This window comes from Phyllobates terribilis, unplaced genomic scaffold (assembly GCF_046119375.1).
Source record: "Phyllobates terribilis strain yellow unplaced genomic scaffold, ASM4611937v1 Scaffold_5__5_contigs__length_657084704, whole genome shotgun sequence".
NCBI lineage: Eukaryota > Metazoa > Chordata > Amphibia > Anura > Dendrobatidae > Phyllobates > Phyllobates terribilis.
The window spans coordinates 465,157,158-465,182,153 of NW_027362765.1; the positions used below are offsets into that span (position 1 = coordinate 465,157,158).

Genomic DNA, 24,996 nt, shown 5'->3' on the forward strand with positions numbered 1-24,996 from the left:
GCCCCTAATGTGTCTAAACAGTGGAAACCCACGACAAGTGACACCATTTTGAAAACTAGACTTCTCAGGGAACTTATCTACATGTGTGGTGACCACCTTGAACCCCCAGGTGCTTCACAGAAGTTTAGAACATTGAGCTGTAAAAATAAAATTTTCACTTTTTTACCACAAAAATGTTTTTCAGCCTCAAATTTTGAATTTTCATAAGGGTAACAGGAGAAATTGCACCATACCATTTGTTGTGCAATTTCTCCTGAGTAATCTGCTACCCCAAATGTGGGGGAAAACTATTGTTTGGGCCCATGGCAGGGCTCAGAAAGGAAGGAGTGAAATTTTAAAATGCAGACTTTGATGGAATGGTCTGCGGGTGTCATATCAAGTTTGGAGAGCCCCTGATGTGCCTAAACAGTGGGAACCCCCCACAAGTGACCCCATTTTAGAAACTACACCACTCAAGGAATTTATTTAAATGTGTGGTGAGCACCATGAACTGCCAGGTGCTTCACAGAATTTTACAATGTGGATCTGTAAAAATGCAAAAAAAATATTTTTCCCAGAAAAATGTTTTAGCCCCAAATATTTTCATTTTCACAAGGACTGCAGGAGAAAATGGACCCTCAAATGTATTTTGAAATTTCTCCTGAGTACGCTGATCCCACATATGTAGTTGAAAATGACTTTTGAGGCACAGTGCGAAGCTCAGAAGGGAAGAAGCTCCATATTGGAGTTCATATTTTGCTGGACTGGTTTGATGGTGCCATGTCACACTGGCAGAGGCCCTAAGGTGCCAGAACAGCAGAATCTCCCATACTACAAACTACACCTCTCAATGAATTCATCTAGGTGTGCAGTGAACATGTTGACACCACATGTGCCTCACAGAATTTTACACCATTGGGCAGTGAAGAAAGAATAATTTTATAATTAAATAAGTTTTGTTTTAGCCCTAGATTTTACATTTTCACACTGGTAAATGGGTAAAAATGGCACCAAAATTTGTCACACAATTTTTGCTGAATGTAGAAATACCCCATATGTGGCTGTACAGTACTGCTTAGCCACACGGCGAGACTCGGGAGGGACGGAGCGCTATTTGCCTCCTGGAGTGCAGATTTTCCTAGAATAGTATGGAGACTCCATATACAGAGACCCTAAATGCTAGAAGAGCAAAATCCCCCCTCAAGTGACCCCATTTTGGAAATTATACTCCTTTGGGAATTTATCTACAGCTGTGCTGAGGGTTTTAACTACATGGGTGTTTTCCAGAAGCCAGCAGCAGTGCATGTTGCTGAGTGAAAATTGCAAACTGCCGCTGTAGTCACCAGTACGTTGTGCCCAGCTCGTGCTTCTGGAGACATGCACCCGTAAATTAGGCGGCTCTCATCGCTACAGAAATGTCCAATATGTGGATGCTAACTGCGGTTTAGGCACACTGAGGGGCTCAAAAGGGAGGGGGGCATTTGTATTTGGGAGTGCAGAATTTGATGAATTTCTTTTGGGGGACAAAGGTCATTTCGCTTTTCCAGAGCCTTTTTGCTGCTAGTAACATGAAAGCCCCCTATATTTCCGTTAACAGATGACGGACCTGAGTGGGGACTTGCTTTTTTTGTGGATTGAGTCGAAGCTTTTATTGTGATCCAAAATGTTATGTGAAATGTTCCTAGGTATCCTGTGCTTTACGCTGAGCACAGGATTTTTTTATGCCGTGCCGTGTGTGGTAAAATAGATAAGGCAGCTTTATTCTTTGGGTCAGTATGATTACAGCGGTGCAATATTTAAATAGTTTTTTTATGTTTTGGCCCTTTTACACAATAAAAACTATTTTATAGAAAAAATAATTTTTTTGCATTGCTTTATTCTGAGAGCTATAACATTTTTATTTTTCAACTTATGGAGCTGTGTGGTGGCTTTTTTTTGCAGGACAAGATGACGTTTTCAGTGATACCATTTTTATTTACATTCGTCTTTTTGATCGCGTTTTATTCCACTTTTTGTTCAGCAGTATAATGATAAAGCATCGTTTTTTTTTACCGTGTTCACTAAAGGGGTTAACTACTAGGACAGTTTTATAGGTCAGATCATTTTGGACGCGGTGATATCAAATATGTGTACTTTTATTGTTTTTTTTTTAATAATAATATTGATTTATGGGTACATAATTTTTTATTATTATTATTTTGTGATTTTTTTATATATATATTTTTTGTTAGGAGGGCGGTTGCAGACAACTTTATTATAATGGAACGCAACCGACCCCGGGGTCCGCGATGCAGCCTGGAGGACTGCTGCCGAACACTTTCCGGGTGAAAAGGAAAGCAACCAACTTAAATGATAAACCCTTCCGTGTTACCGCACACTGGAATTGGTATAGCAATTCGCACTATCTCCGTTAGCAGCACGAGAGATATGCGGTGAAAAACTATCTGTAGTCCTGTTACAGCACAGGGACTACACTGGCGGCGCTAGGATGCGTGTGTGACTACGCCGACGGGAACACGTGCCTCCAGCCGGCGTGCTACCGGACGGAAGGGTACTACTCCACGTGGCTGACAGGCGATAGCCGTGGATAGGACGTCTGCAGGCTGCTCGGGGTGTTAGGCGACCCCTTTGGCAGAGCCAGACTGCTAGACGAAGCTACCTGCCTATTTCCACTACACCTGTCTATGGAAACTACGTGGAACACAGCCGTCCACACAACAGCATCACTTGCTCAATGATCAGAGCGCGCCGCCATGTTTGTGGGCGGGCCTTTTAAAGACTAAGCCCTGCCCATCGTCGCACCATTGGTGACACCACCCGTGGACCAATCCGACCGTGCCAGGTCACCGGGTCAGGTGGTTGCCAAACCACCAATCACGGTCCGCCAGGTCACGGGCATGCTCAGTGCGGCGAATCCTGGACTTAGACTCCAAGAGCCCTGTCTCCCTCCACAACCTATGCTTAACATTGCTAGGCACAAATACCCAAGAGACAATCTGTACATCTCGTGGACCAGCTAGGCGTTGGGGCTGACGACGATACTGAGCAGCATCTGCCCTGGCTAGACAGGAATGGGGGACCACAGAAGGTTCTGGACCCATTTCGAATCCAGCAACCGCCCGATGCCTAACATTTTTACAACTTTTTTTTTTCACTTTCTTACTACCACTGTGGGACTTTCTGCAGACTGATTGCTGTTATAAGGTATAGCAATGCTGGAGCACTGCTATGCCTTATAGCTGTCAGCCCTGCAAATAGACACATGATAGTTTAATCATGCACTGTGCATGATCTAACTACCTCGCTAATGTCTGGTGACCTAGATGTCATCATGACGACATTGGGTCACCATGGCAACGATCAGGACCCCGTGATGATGTTACGGGGTCTCCGATCCAAGAGCAGAGGGCCTTTTGTCCCTATGCTCACTAAATGCTGCGACAGCAGAATTTAGGGGGTTAAAAAGAAGGGAACGGTGCAGACACCGCTCTCTGCACTGAGTGCCGGGTGTCAGCTGTCAGAATCAGCTGACATGCGGCAGTGATCGCCGAGACGTATCCATACGTACCTGATCATTAAGGTCCAGGGCACAGGGACGTATGGATACATCTCACAACATAAAGGGGTTAAGGCCTCATTCACACATCCGTGTTTAAACACATACATGAAGAAAGGCATTGGTGTTATGTATCAGTGCGTCATCAGTGTACAGTCCGTGTATCCGTTTTTACCATCAGTGATTTTAACGGATGATAAATAAATGACAAAGCTTCTCCTATCCTTTGCAATGTTAAATACGGACAGTACACAGATGGCACACGGACGTTGACATGAGGTCAAATGAAGCTGGAGAATCGCCACCTCAACTGGAACGGCTCGTCACAGGGCAGGACAGGCACATAGCTGCTGGGAAGTTCTTAGCCCTACACCCCCCCCCCCCCCAAAAAAAAAACAAAAAAAAAAAACAAAGTCTCGGATAACCCCTTTAATATGAGGTTGACAGTTCGTGTTTTGTAATGATCACTTTTCAGTAATCATTTCATTATCATCACAGGCTGGATCACTTTGAAATATAACACCTTCATATAGATAACACAGGACACACCACCCACAACAGATGATGTTCACAGCTCGCCTCCTCCACCTCTCTGCACAAAGATATCTGCACATACCACCGAGCATGCCTGGAAAACTCTCCAACATGCGTCAATAAACATCTGCACTCTTGTTTCCTTTGTATTATCTGGCTGCCATAAGCTGTTAACACCAATTCAGACACAATGGCAGGCCCATGCGCATGTACAAATAGTAAAATAAAAAAGTATAATCAGAAAATAACACTAGACTATAAACAAGAATATTTATCAATACTTAGCTTCAATTAGGAAAACAAAGTAGCTGATACATTCTCTTCAACCTTTTTTGAATAAAACAGTAACTGAATACTTTTGTATTTACACCCAGCCTTCAGGAAGAGAAAACACACAGCTAAAACGAGTTCATAGTAATGTTTTATTAAATATTACAGTGGCTCAAAAAGTACAAAATATCTCTCCGTCTGCTATGTGATTGGGAAATTGTATTAGCACGTCATACAGTATCAAAAAGCATTTGGATAGGTACAATTTGGAAAACATACAAAAATTGAGTGTCAGCGATTGGCTCAGCGTTTTCTGGTGGTAGTGTTTAGACTCTTCAGGACATTACTGGTCTTTTAGACTATGTACAAATATTCACTTACAATTTTAAGCTACATGACTTGAATCACAAAAATTGTACAATATTTACAGCAGATTATTGGTTTTCCTTTAAAAAAAAATATACACAGCCAGCAATATATGAAGATATGCTTTCGACTCCAAGTAAAATGTCAGACATTTACAGCAAAGTTTCCTTTGTAAGTGCTTGTGGCTAATAAATCTGGTAATGTCCGAGTGAGATTACCATTCACATAAAAATGAGGTGCACAGGACAAGACACGGATAAATCTGAGGAGTGGCCATTACTAGCCATTCATGCATTAGTCCCTAACACCCTACAATAATTTCCAGGCACACATTAGGGTGGTGTGTTTAAATACGACTGACTTGGCGGATAAACTGATCCCATTCCAAGTTTTCCTAAAGAGGTGCCCTCACATAGATGAGGCCTCTTGACTAAAGTTACTGGGAGTTGCAGAAAGTTTCAATCTTTCACCCATGTAACTCATGTTCTTTTAATTGTACCACGCATGAGTTGCAATCCATTTACCATCCCCCGCAAATCAAACTTGGAGCCATTAGGACATTCCATTTAAAGTGCACCCTTTGCATTTATAGGCAGATCCAACATTCATGATTACGTAGAGGTTCTCTAGAAACTTTTATTTTTTTTTGTAAATTTTGGACCAGCATGGAAAGTTATGAAGCTTTGCAAATAGTTTTATTAGGAGACTTGTCTTCATTCGTGTAAGTAGCTTCCAAACCTCTGCTTTCCCCCAGTCTCCTTGTCTGCCTTTAGGTGCATTGATATCAAAATGAAGTACAGATGATGGCAGTGACAAGGTCAGTTCAGCACCTGTGTCTCACTACCTCTGGAGATAAGCCGCTGCAGGAGATTTTTCTTATAAGGACAGAGACAGACTGCCGTATAACTCGTGCATGGATCGCATCGCACTGAATGGACTGGCCGGCACCTCTCCTGACCTGATCATGACAGTATGATGCATTTCTATGCAGCTGTCAAGCTCAGGTCAGGAGGGTGGACAGCCAGTATGAGGTTTACGGTGTGATCCTCTCACGAATTATACGGCAGTCTGTCTCTGCCCTAAGCACAACACTCAGACGAGGAGACCCATCACTGCCATCATCTGTACTCCAAATGAGTACATTATGATAGCAATGCAGCTGAAGGCACGTAGACTTGGAAAAAGCAGGGGTTTGGAAACCACATGTTATTTTGTTTTACAAGAATGAAGACAAATCCCCTATTAAAATGACTAGTGAAGTTTTATAACTTTCCATGCTGGAAAAAAATATAAAAAAAAAATGAAAGTTTAAATAATCTTTAAAAAAGCCTGGTTGTCATAGATTACTAGTAAATAGGTAGATTTTTTTTAATAAAAGCCTCTACAATGATAAAGTGACATAACCCCACACATGGGTATACAATATACCACACACGTACCATACATCATATTCTTGGTGAAGATACAGGCGTGGTTTATAATGAAACAATAAAAGGATTGTATCTTTTCCACAAGATGAATTACACAACACATTTACATTAAAAAAATAAAATACCCAGAGGGCGAGGAGGACGGGGTATTTTCGATGTGCTCCAGACTTTATATTCTGGTTTTATATTCTCAGCAAGGCACAACAGTACAGGAGAATGAGTGGGTGCCTGGAGCTCAGGCGATTACAGCACTTCTCAGAGGTCGTGCATCACATTTTAACAGAGTACATAGAAATAGATTTGGTTTACTTTAGAACAGACTTGATATTTTCTTGTGATGATAAAATGATTGTATTAGCAAAACATATTTTTAGTGGTTGTGTGACCACTTGGCCGGGTGCGGAGATTTCTGAGGACATGAGGCGTGCGCTGCTGGTTGTGATTTAAGCTCATGAAACACAAACTGTTCCCAATCTTGCCAGAGGTTAGAAGAATGTTTTATCTCACAACCTTGAGAACTGGTAATAAATGAGTAACTCGGCAGAATCATGTATTACAACATTTCTTGGAAGTGAACGCACTCCATAGATTTATTAGTATTGCCAATTAGAAATTTGCAGTTTTTTTTTCCTCCAAACTTCAAACAGCAATGGTTTAATTGCAGAAAATAGACTGGTGCAATTCGGTATTAAATCCTCTTGAACTTGCACAAAGCCCCTTTCTAAGACATTTTTTTTTTCTAATCTGCTCTTAGCTGAGTGAGAATTCAACCGTCTTTTTGAACTGTATCCAAGATTCCTTTAAGGAGTTTTTAAACAAATAATCCAGCGGGGGGTTTGTGCCAATAGCGTTTTATATAGAAGCAGATCTGCTGCCTGCGTGGAAAACACTTTTAGGTAAAATCAATAAGTTGCAAAGAAAAATACTGCAAATTAATCATAACGATGTCAAAGTGAATGGAATATCCTATATGAGACGGGTGAATATTGGCAGGAATGGTGAGGTTTGCTTTTAAGAGGAGATCCATAATTAGAATAGTATTGTTGAGGCTGTGAGCATTATGTCTCCTGTTACTTTATAGTGTCAACATATTCCGCAAATCTGTACTCATAATCACTCGTCATTGTTGAAAAAGATCAGGTGGCACAAAACCAATGTATTATTTTCAATCTTAAGGCTAGGTGCAGACGAGCGTATTTTTTGTCATCCATGAAAATTGGATCAATTATGCTAATCACACTCAGAGCAGAGTCAGATCAGAGTGTGATCCGATTTTCTTGGATGAGAAGATGGTGAAAAATATTTCTTCAATGTGTAAGTCCATGGACATCGGACTGCACTCAGATGTCATCCGAACGCAGTCCAATGGTTTTCACGGACTTATTGACTGGCATGGCCGAGTGCGAGACGAATATCGGATCAAACTTGGGCACGTAGAATTTTTTCACTCGGACAAACTCTGTCCGAGAAAAAAATCAGACATGTGCACGGCCCCATAGAATAACATTGCTCCAAGTGCGATCTGATGTTTTGTCACATCGCACTCGGACTGAACATACGGTCATCTGCATGAGCCCTAACACAGAATAACTGTGACTGTGTCCTATGGCTACCAGTTACTTACAGTTACTTCGCTCGTATAAAGTTCCAAATGGAACGGCAGCTGAACAATCAATGATCCAATTTCTTAGACATCTCAAGTGATGTAGATTTCAGGTTTCCTAATTACATGTTATTAATTACAGGAATAAATCAGCAGCTTTCAAATAAAATTGTCCTGCACTTATCCTGTAGTTACTAGATACTAGAAGATACTTGTATTCAACACATAAAACAATTCCGGGCCATCTTTTCGCAGAACTCTGCCTTCTGAAGTTCCTCTTTTATCACTACTAGAAGTTCATGAATATATAGGCAACTGGGTGTGTCCTCACACTGTCCAATCAGTGCTGACTGTGCAGGGGATGATCCTTTGGCAAGGGGAATTGTGACTTTTTGTTGCCAATTTATTCATAAATTTCTAGGAGGTTTGACAGAAGAACTGCACAACCGAGGGCTATAGTGAAAAATGCTCCAGAATTGTTATTTCATGGGAATACAATTATCTCCTGTGCCAGACATGTCGGGAGAGATGAGGGTTTTTTCAAAAATTACATTCACAAAAGTTTATATTGATGTGACAAAGGGGATGGATTTGTGTTCATTTCAGGATGGCTAAGTGCTGTGAGACTACTTTCTCAGGACCTTTTTTTTGGTCCAAGTGTTAGTGAAAATAATTGTCAGGACTCGACCCAATGTTATTTAATAGGGCTGTTCAGATGCCAGGTTTTTTTTACACATACTAAATGTATGGGTGATAAAAATCACGGTATGCACTAGTCTTTTCCAGATCTCGGATGAGACTCGCCTATTCAAGTCTATGGGTGCGTGAAAAAAAATCAGATCCCATATGGTTGAATCATCCAATTTTTTGGGATACATTGCAATTATTTAACAAAGGAAAATGTATTTAGTCTTTTAAATTTTAAGAACACCTGATGTGTAAAAACGATGCCATGCACATGACAATATAAATGAAAAATCATTCGTTTTTTGTGGATGCTTGTGTTAAGCTAGGGTCACACAACTGCATTTTCTCTAATCTGAGAACATTGGTCCAATTATGCTGATCAGAGCTTAATCAGAGTATGATCATATTGTGATCCAATTTTCTCGGATGATTAGAAGATGGAAAAAAAGGTCTCCATTCTGTCAGTCTGTGAAAATCGGACCGTACTCAGTTGCCATCCGATTGAGTTCTGAATTTTTCCACGGACTCTTTAACTTCCATGGCCTAATGCGATCCAAATATTGGATGAAAATCGTGCATACTGCGATTTTTTTTCTGACATGTGCGCGGCCCCATAGAATAACATTGCTCCAAGAGCGATTGATGTTTTTTCTGATTGCACTGGGACCAAAAATACGGTCGTCTGCATGACCTCTAAGATTGACTAATCCTGATAGGATGTCATTTCTGTAAAAAAGAGAATCTGGTCAAAATAATTTTTTAGCAAGATTGCTGATTTTCCATCTATGTGGGCACTTTTGCAAATCAATTAGGAATTTACACAAACCGTCATTGGGCAGATCAGACCGTAATCTAGTCACATTAAGATTTCCTGGCCTTGTGCTGCATTTACAGCAGTCTGTAGTCTTTCAATGAATTCAATGGTATTACTATGATTCTGACGTAATAAAATACTGTAATGATCAGAACCAACTATATACTGCCAAACCCCAGCGACCAGCTACTTCATACAGATGTGCGGTCCCATCATTGGCACTTCCCCATCATCACCAGGGAGCTGTGAACCCTGACACTCCTTACATGCTGAGTAACCACATTAACTGCATTGGTTTTCCTTTTAGTTAAAAATCAACCATTCCTTTCCCACATTCTCTCAAGCGTCATTAGCTCTCGGCTGACAGTTAATGTATCAAAGACACAGAAGACAAACAAGACTGCGGTAAATGGAGCGTAAACAGAAAGTGCGACATCAACATCCCGTCTTATTTACAGAAAATAAGGAGGAAATATTAGCAATGTTTCAATTGGAAAACAAGGATTCAAGGGTTTTTAAAGGAAAAATCAAATATTTTAATGCTTGGTGACCTGGTCTTAGTCTAGTAGAAATTGCCCTAGTGCCGAGACTCAACTATTCCATTGATTCCCATTGGTGCAGTTGTAAACAGCTACAAGGTCATCGGTTGGGGACCTTCTGTAGGCAATACCTAACTGGTGGATTATAACACATAGTATGGATTACTTGCACTTTCAGGTAACTTTTCAGAATAAACTGCCATGTGTGTGTACAAGGGGAATATCACTATTTCTGGCCTAGGTGGCCTATATGACTATTATCCTGCAATTTTACCAATTTTTCCCTTTGCGCTAAAAGACTTGGCAGTTTCTTCTTATATATTTCTGCTTTTGTTTTCTTCCAGCATCTCCCCCTTTCCTTCTAGATATAATTTAATAGTAGCATATATAATTTGTTTCTCTCTGCAGACAGATTTGTAGACAGATTTGATCAATTTTTGAGCGTCTATGATCAGGGAGAGAAGAAGTGACTGATAAGTGACAAAGTTGTGTTACAAAGTTTTTCTTTATCTTTGCTTACACTGTTAGCTCTTGGGAAAAAAACGAAAGCATGGTTAGTATTTAAGTATTATTTAGTTGGCCATACATTATTTGAAATGTCCACTTATCCACTACCATGAACGGTAATTTACAGTGCGTTTCATACTTTTAATTCAGTGCTCATTTTAGGGTTTTTCAATTATGCAATTTTTGAAGCCAATATTCAAAAATGGTTTATAAAGGGGAAAAGCAATTCGGCTCTTTTTTTTATTTTTAAACCAGGTCTTGTTTTGGCTTTAAAGAGAATCTGTTACTAAGATCAACCCACATAGCAGTCTATATGGACATAGAGGTCATAGAAAGTTGAATAAAATGACACCTTGATATCTACGATCTGATGTTTTATTCCAGAGAAATCAACATTTTTCTTAATATGTAAATTAGCTGTTAAGATCTATATGCGCGATAGAGATCTCCCCGAGAATCTGCCTCCAGATAGTGGTTTAATATGCATAAAATACAAGTACAATATCACTAGCCCTATTTTGGTACGTGGAAACATTTGAATCATAGTTTCTTTTAACGTGTGCGTTGTTTTTTGCTAATACCAATACTAAATAGACCTAGAGATAAAACGAAAAAACTATTTTGTCGTTACTTTGTAAATAGTTGTTATGTCTTCTTCCTGTAATAAATGATCAGTGACTCTTTCTAGAAAAGTTAAATATTCGTATATACAATGATAATAATTAGTGACAATGACTTTTTCTAGAAAATATTTGACTAAGTGCTTATTTCATGTACATTCAAGTAATTATATATCAAAAATATGTGATTTAGATTAAATAGAGGACATAAAAAATAACAAATTCAGCACCGCTATATATTTTTATTTATTTATTTTTTGTCTACTTCTCACATTTTCCATTACCACAATATGATGTTTTATGCGCAATTTCACTAGTGTTACAGTAAATTTACTGCACTAAATACAGACGGTTGAAATACAAGAGCCAAAAAGAGCAAAGCAAGGGGATCGCCCAAGATATATGTAACACGACAAACAGTGGTGATGCCTGGAGACAGTGCTAGCCACGCACAGTGCTCTCCTGAGAACCCTGTGCTCTGCAACATCGGACAACATGTAAGGCCTCCATACCCAATAGGTAAAAGTAGGGCAAATCGACAGATTTCGACAGGACTGGTCAAACATCTAATGTGTACGAGCGGTTCCCAAGAATAACCGGGCTTGTTAAATTTCAACACCTGATCCTTTCATTCTCCTCGGAGATGCTTCTACATGTGTATTGCAGCAGCTTACTCCACCTTTCCTATGCAGAATGCATGCATGCTCAATAGAGCTGAATGTCCATGTGCATAAGCGCGACAGATCGCAGCTAGGCCAAACGAGTTTTTATCCAACAGTTGTCGAAGGCTTACAAAAAACAAAAGAAAGTGGCAATTTTTAGGAAGGCTAATTTTACAAGTCACTTTTCATACACCGATACGTAATACGATACAATACACTTTATTGATCCCGAGGGAAGCCTTAGGCCGGTGTAACATTTACGTCCCGAGTACAGGCTGCGATGTTTGGACCAGTCGTGGATCTTCTCACTCAAACGCGACAGGCTCATAGGCATATATGACACTGCTGAGTTGGAGTCAGGAGCTCAGCCACCAATCTGGACATCATGATCCGTATTTGGACTGTCAACGTCGGCCATGTGAAACCATCTTTGGGTTTTCGTGCGCCATTCCACATCTGTGTATGAATATGAAAAGTGACCTGTAAAATTAGCCTTTTAAAAAATTGCCTCTTACTATGGTTTTCTGTAATATTCTTTTCGCCACAGTAATAATATACCATCATAAAAGTGCAGAAAGGCCATTAACACCGTAACGTACCTACAAGCAGATTTTACAGCACTTAAGAGGACCCAAGACATAATGTTAAATCAGCTTCCAATTACACTACCTCTCTTCTGTATGTAATTTTCTAAAATATCAATTCCCCTTTTGCATGCACATTTCTTTAGACCGGTGCTTGCCCGGAACGCGGAATGTTAAACGCTTTCATTTCTCTAATGTTTACACCAAAATGATTAGAGAAAGAAAGGAAGCGGTTTATTAATATAATTCTCGTCAGAGATCTGGAAGCACTTACATTTACTTACATTTGTTTTCATCGGAATAAAGAATAATTCATGGCAGTTTACGTTATGTGCACAGCTAAATTTGCTTGCCCACTGTGAAAGATAATCAAGTGGGTTTATATCTTACGTCTTCTCTGAACAGCTTTATGGCTTAGTAAAGCTTGTGTGTTTTTCACAATTATTATGTTTAACCAAGCCATCGACTAGAAATGCTCCACGTAATTCAGATCTTTGAATTAATTCAGGCTAAAAATACGTCAGATCTGCATCTCTTTTAAAGAGCACCTGTCATCTGCCCCGAACGCTGCCAATATTCATGAGACCGCGGCTTATCAATTCAATAGGAGCCGTGACATCATTAAGGCCCTGTACAATTAATATTCACAGAACCTGATGACTATTCATGAGACGCCAGGTAGCAGCTATAAGCTCATGAATATGGGCTCCTTGACTGCGTGATGGTAACAGGTGCATGTTAATATTACTCGATTTAAGCTTGATGAAGAAAATTTCCCAAAATGGGTGAATAGAATTAATTGTCGTAGATAGTGTTTGATAACGGAATCTGGAATATCTAGTGAAAGTCATGGGAGCACGGAGTCATTGTTACCGGTCGGCTTATCAGATGATAGATGCATTTGTGGATTAGTAGAGAAATTCATAGACCATATTTAAGAGGCATTAACCTTATTAAAGGCTTAGAAAGTAGCATACGATCTGTAATGTTTCAATAGTTTTATTATTAGGACTGGTGAAATAAGGTATCAGCAGCTCTAGATCTGCAAGAGAATTAAAATATTAAAAAATGTACAGGGCCCTTAGCTGCTGAAACAAGGAGCCGTAAGTAAATGAACCATCAGGATGTTATTTTCGAGACATAGAATTATTTTATAGGATATATGGTGCATTTATTTACTGTATCAGAATACACATTCGTAGTCCATAGTGGCCAGAACACCAGCTGAACCGCCCACCCGCTTTCAGTTCACATTGGATTACTGATAGAATTTTCTGCATCATAAGCCATATATATCGCTTGACTTCCAGGCATTAGTTGTCGGGGGGTAATTACAATACCAAGTTTGGAAGTTTGGGGTTCACAGTTGTGTTCTTAGGTTTCTGATATTTTTCACATGCGTCACTATTCTTGTCCTGAAATTATGAAAAAACCTGATGGACCTCATTTAAAATCAAGGGGTTCTTTTTTCAGCTTCAATGAGAATGTTACTATAAATTAATAATAATATGAATTATTATTACTATTTCATGAAGTGCAGTGAACAACGCCTGTCCTTCTGAAATTTATTCTAAATGGTTATCACCACCTATTATAAGTATTTTTTTATGGGTTCTCTACTCGAATAAAGTTTTAAAGGGCTTACTCAGGTTTCAGAGTCTGCAGTCACTCTATCTGACTGCAGACTTCTGAATCATGACAGTGTGTGGCGCGCACACTGTCATGATTTTCTGGTATTGCCGGTGCGATTGAGCAGTCATATGACCTCATGTATGCGCTGTGCATAAATACAGTCATGTGCAGACTAGTCTCATCCAGCTTCTCTCAGTAGAAATGAACTGAGAGAAGCAGAATGCTTGTAGTCAGCATGTGGCTACATGTGTGCAGTCAAGTTACTGCAATACCAGAGAATCATGACAGCGTGCTCATTGCATGCTGTTATGAGTCAGAAGTCTGCAGATTCAAAATGACTGTCACGATTCAACGTGACTATAGACTTTGCTCGCAAACCTGGACAACCCCTTTAAAGATAGGTATAGTTGACATCTATTGTGATCATATTTCACCTAGGGTCCGATGTGCGCTCTATAGAATACCAACCACTGGTTGTAGCTTCAGAAGGAGAACATTCCTACATCAACTAAAATTTATGCAATGTTCAAGAGGTGACTTGTAACCACGTGACATTAAGATAGCATAAGCTGCTGGTAATGTTATGGTCAAGGAAACTTATGGGTCAACCATATTCTTTATCATTAGTTGCTATATGTAATTGCGACTACAAGTCAACCTGTAGCCGTATGCTTAAAAGGATTGTCCAGTGAAAAGAAGTTACCACCACCTATCCACAGGATAGGTGATAAATTATAGACTGGTGGTAGTCTGACCACTGAGACATCCATCAACTGGCAGAACAATGTGCTTTTATCCCCAAGAGAATGAAGCATCAGTGCTTGACCGCTGCTCCATTCATTCTCAATGGGGGCTGTCTGAAAAAAAAGCTGAGAATGAATGGAGCGGAAGTCAAGAATGTGCAATACCGCTCCATTCTAGTAAGAGTAAAAGTGTCCCGTTCTGGTGATCTGTGGGGGTCCTAGCGATCAGACACCGACTGATCTAAATGTCATCAGTTATCATTAAGTTATCACTTTCTTTTCAGCAGACATGTTATTATAGAACCAGAATCCAATGGAATCTATGATGGATATACCATCCATGGTGCCCATCAGGAATAGCTAGAAACTCTGGCATATATTGAGTACAATCATAGAATGTTAGAGTTGGAAGGGACCTCCAGGGTCATCATGTCCAACCCCCTGCTCAATGCAGGATTCACTAAACCATCTCAGACAGATGTCTGTCCAGCCTCTGTTTGAAGACTTCCATTGAAGGAGAACTCACCACCTCTCGTGGCCGCCTGTTCCACTCATTGATCACCCTCAATGTCAAAAAGTTTTTTTTTATTAACCCATACTGTAAAATAACGTATTCTCCATTGAAGGAGAACTCACCACCAATACTGTTTCATCAAAAGAAACATTTAACTTAAACTACACGGTCTGAATTGTAAGTTGCTTATAACAGCAGAAATCTGCATTACTGGGGGCAGAAGAGGAGGCTGATAAACAATGACAGACATACGTTCTCCAGGCAACACAAATGATCTATAGATTGATGACTCTGGTTTTTGACATTCCTTAAAGTTTGAGGGCAAGTGCTTTTCTTTTTTTCTTCATATTTTCCTCGAGTTAATTCTTAATTATGTCTACACCATATACAATTTTTTATGGATATAAGTTAGGACAGCATTGCGGATTATGTTGACACTACATAAATGGGTTATTATTAGTCTATTTATTATAATAAACAGATAAAGGATGGAAATAAGATGGTAGAAAATATTTTCTCTAAAAATAAAACCTCTTAACAGCTCCTTCACCACATCATTATAACTGAATGCAATTCCAGAAAATGTGCCAATTTGGACCAATTTTTAGTGCCAAACAAATAGTGCATGTAACGTTAGGCAGATCCTGAGCCCACCACAATGCGAAAGCGCACACAGAGCTGCACACAGACCCAGTCATGTCCACAATTTGACCCCGTAATTACAACTTTTGTCTGAATCTGGCTTTTAGATAAGGGAAGAGTTAGACGGTTATATAACTTGGACGAGGATCACAACGCAATGCTTGGACTGTCACGCCCAGGTCAGGATGGCCGCCGGCCAGTCCGAGAATTGCGTTGTGATCCTCGTCCAAGTTATATGGTCTTCTGACTCTTCCGTAATTCTCACATTTGTCTTTTTTTCATTTTTCTTTTTCAACATAAATGAAAAAGAATAATGTAAGGTTTCATGCTTTAATTGTGGGTAACTTTCTGATCCTCAATATATAAAAACTGAAAAACAAACCTGGCGAGTGAGTCCCAGGTCTTACAGAATAAATCAAATCACTTATATAATTAATATGGCCATCATAGAAGATATATTGTAATAAAGTGGCAATAGTAAATATGTACATTATCAGAAATTAGGTCAGCAATGTCATAAAATAAGTATGAATAAGCATAAATTTTAGGTGATTGTAAAGGGGTTCTCCACCTTGGAAGACAATTCTCAATTTTTGCTTAAATGCATTAATTTTACCTAAAAAATAATTTGTTTGCAATCAGGTTTCATGAAAGTTTTTGCCTTTTATAGCCTCTCAGTTACACTGGCTATTGATGTCTGCAAAATCTCAGGGTTAACTGAGAGTCCATCCACAAGCTCATTCTGAATGGTCCAATAGAAGAATCCCTGACTCTTTTATTTGTCTTTTTCGGAGCTCCTCTCAGCTGATTTACGACCACAGACCACTTTATATTTCAACGTGTAAGAAAACAAAGAGCTTGTAGAAGTCAAACTGTTTTTCAATGAAACCATACAGCAAAAAAAATAATTATTAGTAATAATTACATACATTAAGGTGAAGAAAAAAATGTCTCCAGAGTTGGATAACACCCAAATAAAATATTATTTCCATATAGTGAAAAGTTATTACATTTCCAATTTACTTTCTGTATCAATTCCTCAGAGTACTCAAGATCTCTGCTGGTTGGAATTCCTTAGGATCCTTCATTGTTTACCTCCAGTAGAGGCGGCCTTGTTAAAAAGTAGAGTTCTGATACCTCTGCTGTAATAATACTTCTGTGACATCACATAAACAGGAAAGAAAACAATTAATGAGGCTGGCCATCACCTCATTACTGGTCTATCCTTAGGACACCCGGCCGATCAGTTGTTACCGGTGATGGCTGGAAATTCTCAGATGTTGCTGCAACAAAGCTGATCCGGCAAAACTGCAGTGTATGGAACTTCCAGCCGCTGGCAGCCTCAGTGATAGCTAATTTGTGGGGGTACCAGGTGTCCCACCCCCAGATATTGATGTCCTATCATAGGGATAGGCCATCAATAAAAAAGCAATGGCCAACCCCCTTAAGGTTCCCATTTTATTGCGGCAAGTAGAGATCTTGAAAACTGTGAAAAAATGCATACAGAAATAACACTGGAAAACCATTAAACTTTTGACGACTCAAACATTAACCTTTATTGGTAAAAAAATGGAAAACCTCTGGGATAACTGATGTGATCATGTGCCAGGATACCAGAAACTTAGAATTATGTTGTAAGTAAAATTGTAAATGAATTATTTTTTTAGAGAATAGAACACGACACTCCGGAGAGAATGTTCTGGTGCTCGAGTAGAGTTCCAATCCCTACCAAAACAATAGAAAGAGCTCACCACTCCATTATCACTTGCAAATTAGATGAGTTTATTGATGCACAATCCAAGGATATAACATTAAGTTTCGATGATCTCATGTGACCTTCGTCAAACATTGGATTGCAGATGGGTTGATTGTATGTCAGTCATAGCGCCTGCGAGATGGCGGGCATAAGATGTAATGGCGTTATTACTTCTCAGGGTGCAGACAGACTGCCATATTTCACGTGCGAGGATCACATCGCAATCTTCGGACTGACCGTCGGCTATCCTGACTTGAGCGTGACTGCTGCAAAGAAACACAGGATGTCACGCTCAGGTCAGGAGAGCAGACGGCCAGTCCGAGGATTGCAATGTGATCCTCGCACGAGAAATAAGGTCATCTGTCGGCGGCCTTAGCAGTATATCCACCATCCCACATGCTCTAAGGCTGACATACAATCAACCCATCTGCAATCCAATGTATGACGAAGGTCACATGAGATCACCGAAATGTCACTTGCTATATCCCTGATTTAATTATTTTAAATACTAATATCGCATACTCGCCTGGGGGGACAGAAATCTAGGACTATTAAATTCTTGTTGAATGAGGTCAAACTTTCCAAAGTTGTAAGAAGTTGCATGCACATGCTAACATGGCTTCATAAATAACATTAGTATTGATTGTATTATTTTTTCCTCAAAGAAATGATTTCTATTTAGTAGAAAAGTGAAAAGTAACATTTAACCTTCATATTACACTATGACTTTAATCATTAATTGTAATTGTAACCCTTTAGCACGTTAATGTTGGTAATGGAATCACAAAGGAGCCAAATACACAAGAAAAATTGGAAATAAGAAAGAAAAACTCAAGTCTTTAAACCACAATACATTGATGACATCCCTATGAGATACTAGTGATGATGGGGAGTGGAAATTGCAGAATGAAAACCCGTAACATGTTTTTTTTTTGTAAACCAGATGAAAATTTGCCTGGGGGTGTTCTTGGCGTTCACAAACAAAATGGGTCACATTCAAAAAAGGAGTAAACATGCTATACCTAGAAATACAGACAGAATAAAAATATTTAGGGGATCTTACAAATTTCACAATACAAACTGCAAAAATGATTAACTAGATTACTTCAATCTAACCAGTCTGCTCTAACTTTAGGCTCTCCAGCGGGATTCATAAAATGTGCTTTTTATCAGAAAGGACTTGAAAAAAAAAAAGATTTTACAGCCATTTTGTCATGGATTTTAGGAGTAAGTACATCAGCCTTCTCAGGTTTAAGCTAACTATCTAAGATCATATGCAGCTTCTATTGTGAAATTTGTTGACATATCCTCTTGTTAAAAGCACAAACCTGAATTTTCCATGTCCCGAGGCCAGGACCCACCTTATAAAATGCCAAGGAACACATAATCATTGATTGTCATCCCTGGTAAAGTCAGGATTAAGGCAATATGAAAAAGCCCCCTACACCTGCATGGTGCCATACTGTAGGAATACCACTTATGGGCACATTGTTTCAGTTTTTTAGGTGGCTATATTGTAGTTTATTTAAACTGTTTAATATACAGTACAGAAAACATCTTCAAAAGGACCATGTTTGAGAAAATATGGGCCATCTTTGAGAAACCCATGACCCGAAAAAGACCAGTTTTCAATGCAAACTAATGTGTAAATTTCACCAGTAGTATTTTTTGCATATTGTTTGTGTGTCCGTTGGAATTTTAGATTGTATTATCATGTGAGTTGGGTTCCTTGATCCACCCAGGGGTCAGGACTGGGCTTTCACAGGTTTATGCTATTACATTATTAATTTTTGCTACATTCTGTATTACTTTAATCAATCTGTTGCTTTTTTGAGTGTGAGGAAGGGTGACGTATGATATGTTGACTTCAGTCTACTTTGTTGCAGCAGAAACACAATGTGGACAAGATTTAAAAATATTAAATTAAAATGTTGGCAACTATGCTACGAGATCCTGCCAAATAACTCTCTTGCAGAAGAAGGTAAATTCAATTTATAGGGTCAATTTACAGGAAAGGCACACACTAAGGCCACGTTCACACGTTCAGTATTTGGTCAGTATTTTACATCAGTATTTGTAAGCCAAAATCGGGAGTGGAACAATCAGAGGAAAAGTAGAATAGAAACACGTCACCACTCCTGTATTTATCACCCACTCCTGGTTTTGGCTTCTAAATACTGATGTAAAATACTGAATGTGTGAACGTGGCCTAATACTAAGTCACAGCTTATGTTTCATTTGGCTGGAGGTTTCCTTTTGGTATACCAATGATATACCCCAACAACAGCCAAACCTCGCAAATGGTTGTCTCTGGCATATAGACAAATGGTTGACTGTGGATGAGGAGGGGGTGTAGATAATGGGTCCGATTTGTCATCCTTTTATATGTAAGCAAAGATGAGTAAATTATAAAATCTCTTCTAAAGTTATATTCTTGACAACACGCACAAAATCAACCTCTCGAAATGACCTTGCCGTTAACACATAACTGTTTAATAAAAAACAAAAATATAAAAAAAAGCAAAGAAATCAACTGAGGGCTTATTTCATATAAATTAATAGAACAGACAGTGACACTGGCAGATATGTACAGTCGAATAAACAGTGTTTAACTTTCCTCTGCCATTATAGTGTTAAAATTTACTTGTAAATTTAATGTAACTATACATTGCATTGATTGAACCTTTAACAGTCAAAAAAAAAGACAAAAAAAAAGCAAAAGCGTTGCCTCTAGTATGTTGTGACATCTGAACCTATGATGATCCAGCTTTTTTTTTGCTTTTTTACCTTCTGTCACAAATATGTGGCGCACACTTGATTCCCTACATTGTAGTTTTTTTTTTTTTTTGTGCAAGGTGTTTCCATTAGAAAACTGTACCAACCCAAAAGGTGCAACCTTGACTCCATAGTTCTTACCTCTAATATGTTACATATAGGGTTACAGTGCGGCTCACACAGTAGAGCGCGGTGTTTATGCAGAATATTGTGCTAGGCAAGGAATGTAGCTAAGGTATTAAAAAATTGGACTTTTTTTTGCCAAAGGGAATTTGCTTAAAGTTTTGTGCTGGGGTGTACAGATGACAGCTGTGAGGAAGGAAAAGCGGACTGTGGGTTGATAGCTGTTAAAGGATAAAGGTTGTTGTGTAGTAGGTCGCCGTATGAAGGTCCTACTGGGGTGGCTGAAGCCAAATGTCTATATAGCTGCTGAGAGTTAGTGGAGTTGGTTAGATATTGTCTTTGCATCATCAAGGAATGGAGAGCTAAGGGTTGCATTAGTGGTGAAAGCACACTCTGGTTTTTCAAGTACTGCAGTGGATGTGAATAGGCAGGTGGTATGCGCGTGCTTAGCCCACTACATAAGCCTCCAGGATAGATCCCGGTAAAGATTGGCGTTGATAGTGGATATTTGTGACTCTCCATCATACCAACAGAATGAATGTCATGCACTGATTTGCTGCTTTCACCCTCTTGACCTGATATCTCCTTTGGTATGTGTAGAGGAGACACTGCTCGTATTTTCTTTTCGCAGACTCCGCTGTCCATATCATCAAGATTTCTTTTCAAAGATCGCGAGGTCCCAAAATTTTGAGGACTTGCTTTAGCAACTGTGATTGGATGGACTGTGGCTTCCATCTTTCTTACACTGTCAAGTCTTACACTGTGAGTCTTAATGGGCTGGTGAACTGATTCTGCGTGCCTTTTTGATAACTGTATCGGCATTGGCGAAACTCTACAGGCTTTTGGGTTACAGTCTATGCCAAGAGTCTTACTGTTTGGAACATGAAATGGACTGTGATGGGTTTTGCTTTCTTGCTGTACCAAATGATGGGAGAGGTTCGATCCTGGCATTTTTGAACTGTGCTTGTGCATAGATTTTGGAAGGCTCAAATCAGTTGGCTGGTCGTCCATATGATTCGAGACATTCTGTTTTTCTTGTTGATGTAGCGAGTGATGGTAGTGAAGCTTCTCTTGATGCTTGTGTAAGGATACATTTTCACTTTCTCTATACATTTCCCGAGGGTGGTATTTTGATGAATGTTCATTATGAAGATGGTGCTCTGTATGCCGATAAAGCCTATGCAGGTGAGGGGATGAATAGAACTCGGCCAAAAAGGCTGGCATGTTGGAGTTATGTGCGGCCCTCTTCTCTGCCATCTCTTTGCATTCAAGCATGCTGGACTTCAAGGAGTAGGACTCTGCCAGCACACTCTGATGCTGCTTGGCAAATTCACAGCGGTAAGAGTCTGCTTTGTTTAAAGTACTGTTTTTGTACAGCTCATTTATGCTCCTTTTGTCGTCAGTTGCTTTTTGCTTGAAACTTTGAACATGTTGTATCACAGACGGTCTGTTTATAGCCACTGTATCAGCGTTCAATACCTGATGAGTTTGCGTTAAAGGTTGAGAAACATCTATTTTGGAATTTAATTTTTTTTTGCTAATTAGCGGTGGTGGTGAGCCATAGGGGTAACTTCCGGTTTGTGAAGCCCCGCTAACCTGTGACAAAAGCTTCTTTTTTGCTAATGGAGACATTATTCCTGGGTTCCCCCTTGAATAAAGCAGAGGTGTGTAACTGAATGAAGATTCTTCATTCGATGATGACGATGAAGTGTCCTTCTCTTTCAGCATGTCCAGAGTCTGGACCAAGTACACTTTGTGGTTCTGCTTCAATGCGTCCTGTAAAATGTTGCTGTCCAGAGGATTTTTAAGGTCATCAGAGACTAATGGGTCCACCTTTACTGTACAGTTTGCAATATAATCTGGTATATCTGGCAATTTTTCATCAACCACATCAATTTCATGCTGCAGTTGGACCTGAATTGAGGGAAACATGTTATAATGTCCTTCCCGTACTTCCCTTTCTGATAGATCTGGCATTTCTTGCTTGCAGTGCTCTGCTTTTAGTACAGTTGTGCTTTCGATGAGTGTTTCTGGTTCATCATCTGCTAACCTGGAATTATCTTCTTTTATGGCATGGGGGAATGAGTCAATGGGCAAAGCTTCTGAGTGCATTATGGTTTCCTCTTTCGCGTGACATATGCTAGGAATGGACTCATCTAGTTCTTCTTCATCCAGAGCGGTGGACTGGTTGTCTTCTATCAGTTCAGAGTTGTCTACCTTTGGCTTGATCTCCTCTGAATCACAAGTATAAGACAGGTTTTTCTCATTTACATCCTGATGCGGTTCCTCTTCCGGTGAAGCCTGAAAAAAACACAAATAGTTTTTTAGTCCCAGACTTTAACATAAATTTTATAGAAACAGGCAACAAGAAAAACATTTATATTTTATTAATTGTCAATAGTAAGATCATACTTGGTTTATTTGTTTGTAACTATTTGACCCATATCTGCTGGCAGTACTATCACTATACTATTGCAACACATACCCTAGTCATAGGTCAGGAAGCTTGGCAGATAAAATGACTACTTGATTCCTCTGCGTCACTTGTTGACAGTCACAGTCATATCAGTAGTAGAGATGGGATTGTCAATCATTGTAGAAACTAAATATATCTTTATAGCTGACAGAGCTAGATTTGTTTGGTTGAGGTTCAAATTCTCTGCATGGATTATTTAAAAAATATCTTTGTGTTGCCTGCAGCCACCACTAGAGGGAGTTTACTGCAAATGTATATCCATTGTCCTTCATAAATATACTGTACGCAGGAAGCTCCTGAGCTCCCTCTACAGGAGGCTCCCAGTTTTCAGAATTTTATCATTTAACTCTATCCATGCAGGGAATTTGGACTATATATTATGAAACCGTATCAGCACAGAATTTTGAACTTGAAAAGGAATTTGTAAACAGATATTTGCATGATGTAGGGGCATCTGATTACAGCGATTTATCACTTACTTTACTGGTTGCTGCAGTTTTGATTTAAAACTGTTTTCTCTGCTGCAGATCTACCAGTTCTCTAAATGCTGAGCTCTGTATAACCCTGCCCACACCACTGATTGTCAGCTTTCTCTGTACACTGTGCATGGGCAGAAAGCTGTCAATGAGTGGTGGGGGTGTGGTTGGACTATCGGCAGCAGGCAAAGTAGTCCCGATAAAACAATAATTTTATGAAAACAACACTAAACAGTCCAGTAAGTAACACATCACTGGAATCAGGGTCTTTGCCCCTTCAATATGCTGCTCTCAGATTAAGTAGCAAACATCGGGTGACAGATTCATTTGAAAATGACAGTGATAAAAGGTGAATATTCACTTTCAGGCACCTAAAAATTATATAAAATATAGATTGGCAAATACTTGCTTCTCTAGAAGGCTGGGAAACATTTTCTGATCATTTTTTGCATGTTTTTGTGTGTGCCGTTATGTATATTTCTTCCTGAGCTGAATCTGTTTTTGCAATGTATGATAAAATCAGCGTCCACAAATCAATACATTTTGCAGTCTAGTAACCCCAGGGGGTTGGGACCCTAAGATCAGTGGAATGTTTAACTAGGATAATGAAGTCTGATTGGTATAGACAAAAGTTATTGTCATTGCCTTGCATTAAAATAATGTTAAAGTGAACCTGTCACTAAAAATAACGGTGTTAACCTGCAGATATGCGGTTAATTTGCAGGTTAACAGCGTTAATATACTGCCCGGCGCCTGCACGCAGCTGAATGCAGCGGGGAGAAAATTAGCTTTATTCTCCCCGCCAGCATTTGGTTTCAGTCATGGGGACGGGGCGCTGCTGGTTCAGTCATCACTCTGAGTATACAGAGCAGCCGCAGTAACCGCGCCTCTGGCCCTGACTGACACTCTTGTCTGCATTGGGGCTCAGCTGTCAGTCAGGGCCGGTGACTGAAACCCACGACTGAAACCAAATGCCGGTGGGGAGAATAAAGTTAATTTTCTCCCCGCTGCATTCGGCTGCGTGCAGGCGCCGGGCAGCATAATAACACTGTTGACCTGCAGATTAACCACATATCTACAGGTTAACAGTATTATTTCTGGTGACAGGTAACCCATTGTGTGATATCTTAGTTTTTAATCTGTTTTAAAAAGACAATAGACATTGAAGTAATTTATAGAAGTGGATTTTCTAAAGGACAAGCTCTGTTCATTACTTTAGGGTGACTATAAAAAGACTAATGATTCACAACTGTTCTTCAGCTGCTTATTTCTTTCCTTTACTATCTCTACAGTTTTCTTTTCCCTTTTAAGTCCTATTCAGATTTTCTTTTCTCAATATAGCCCAAAATGCCATTATTAGCTGCTTAATCAGTCTTGAATCATCTGTGGTCTCTAGAGCTTATTCAATTACATGAAAATTCCAGACAGATGAGAAAACAAGAGAGGGAATGGAATTAATATCATTACAAACAAAATCCCACCACTGGTTTCTGAGCAGCACCAGTGCCTGTACACTTTTAATATCAGACTGCAACTTTAAAAATTAATGTTTCAGCTTTAGGTTGCAGGTTTGGAATGTAAAGATTAAATGAAGGCTGTGGGATCGAACGGAGGTAAGATCCAAGCACAAAAAGTGATGAGGAAACATACATAAGATCCAATGAATTAAAGATTCAGGTTAACCCCACTGCTCAGTGATTGCTTCACA

The 24,996-nt window shown here is 39.5% G+C and overlaps 1 protein-coding gene across 2 annotated transcripts in view; it reads right to left on the reverse strand.

The window, feature by feature from the left end:
* Positions 1-4,472: 4,472 nt before the first annotated feature.
* ARID5B (AT-rich interaction domain 5B) overlaps positions 4,473-24,996 on the reverse strand; it is a 383,355-nt gene continuing 362,831 nt past the window's right edge. For both annotated transcript variants that reach the window (XM_073685411.1, XM_073685412.1), the window contains one exon: positions 4,473-22,637. In XM_073685411.1, coding sequence (XP_073541512.1) covers positions 20,490-22,637 — 2,148 coding nt within the window. In that variant the 3' untranslated portion in view covers positions 4,473-20,489. The remainder of the gene's footprint in view (positions 22,638-24,996) is intronic.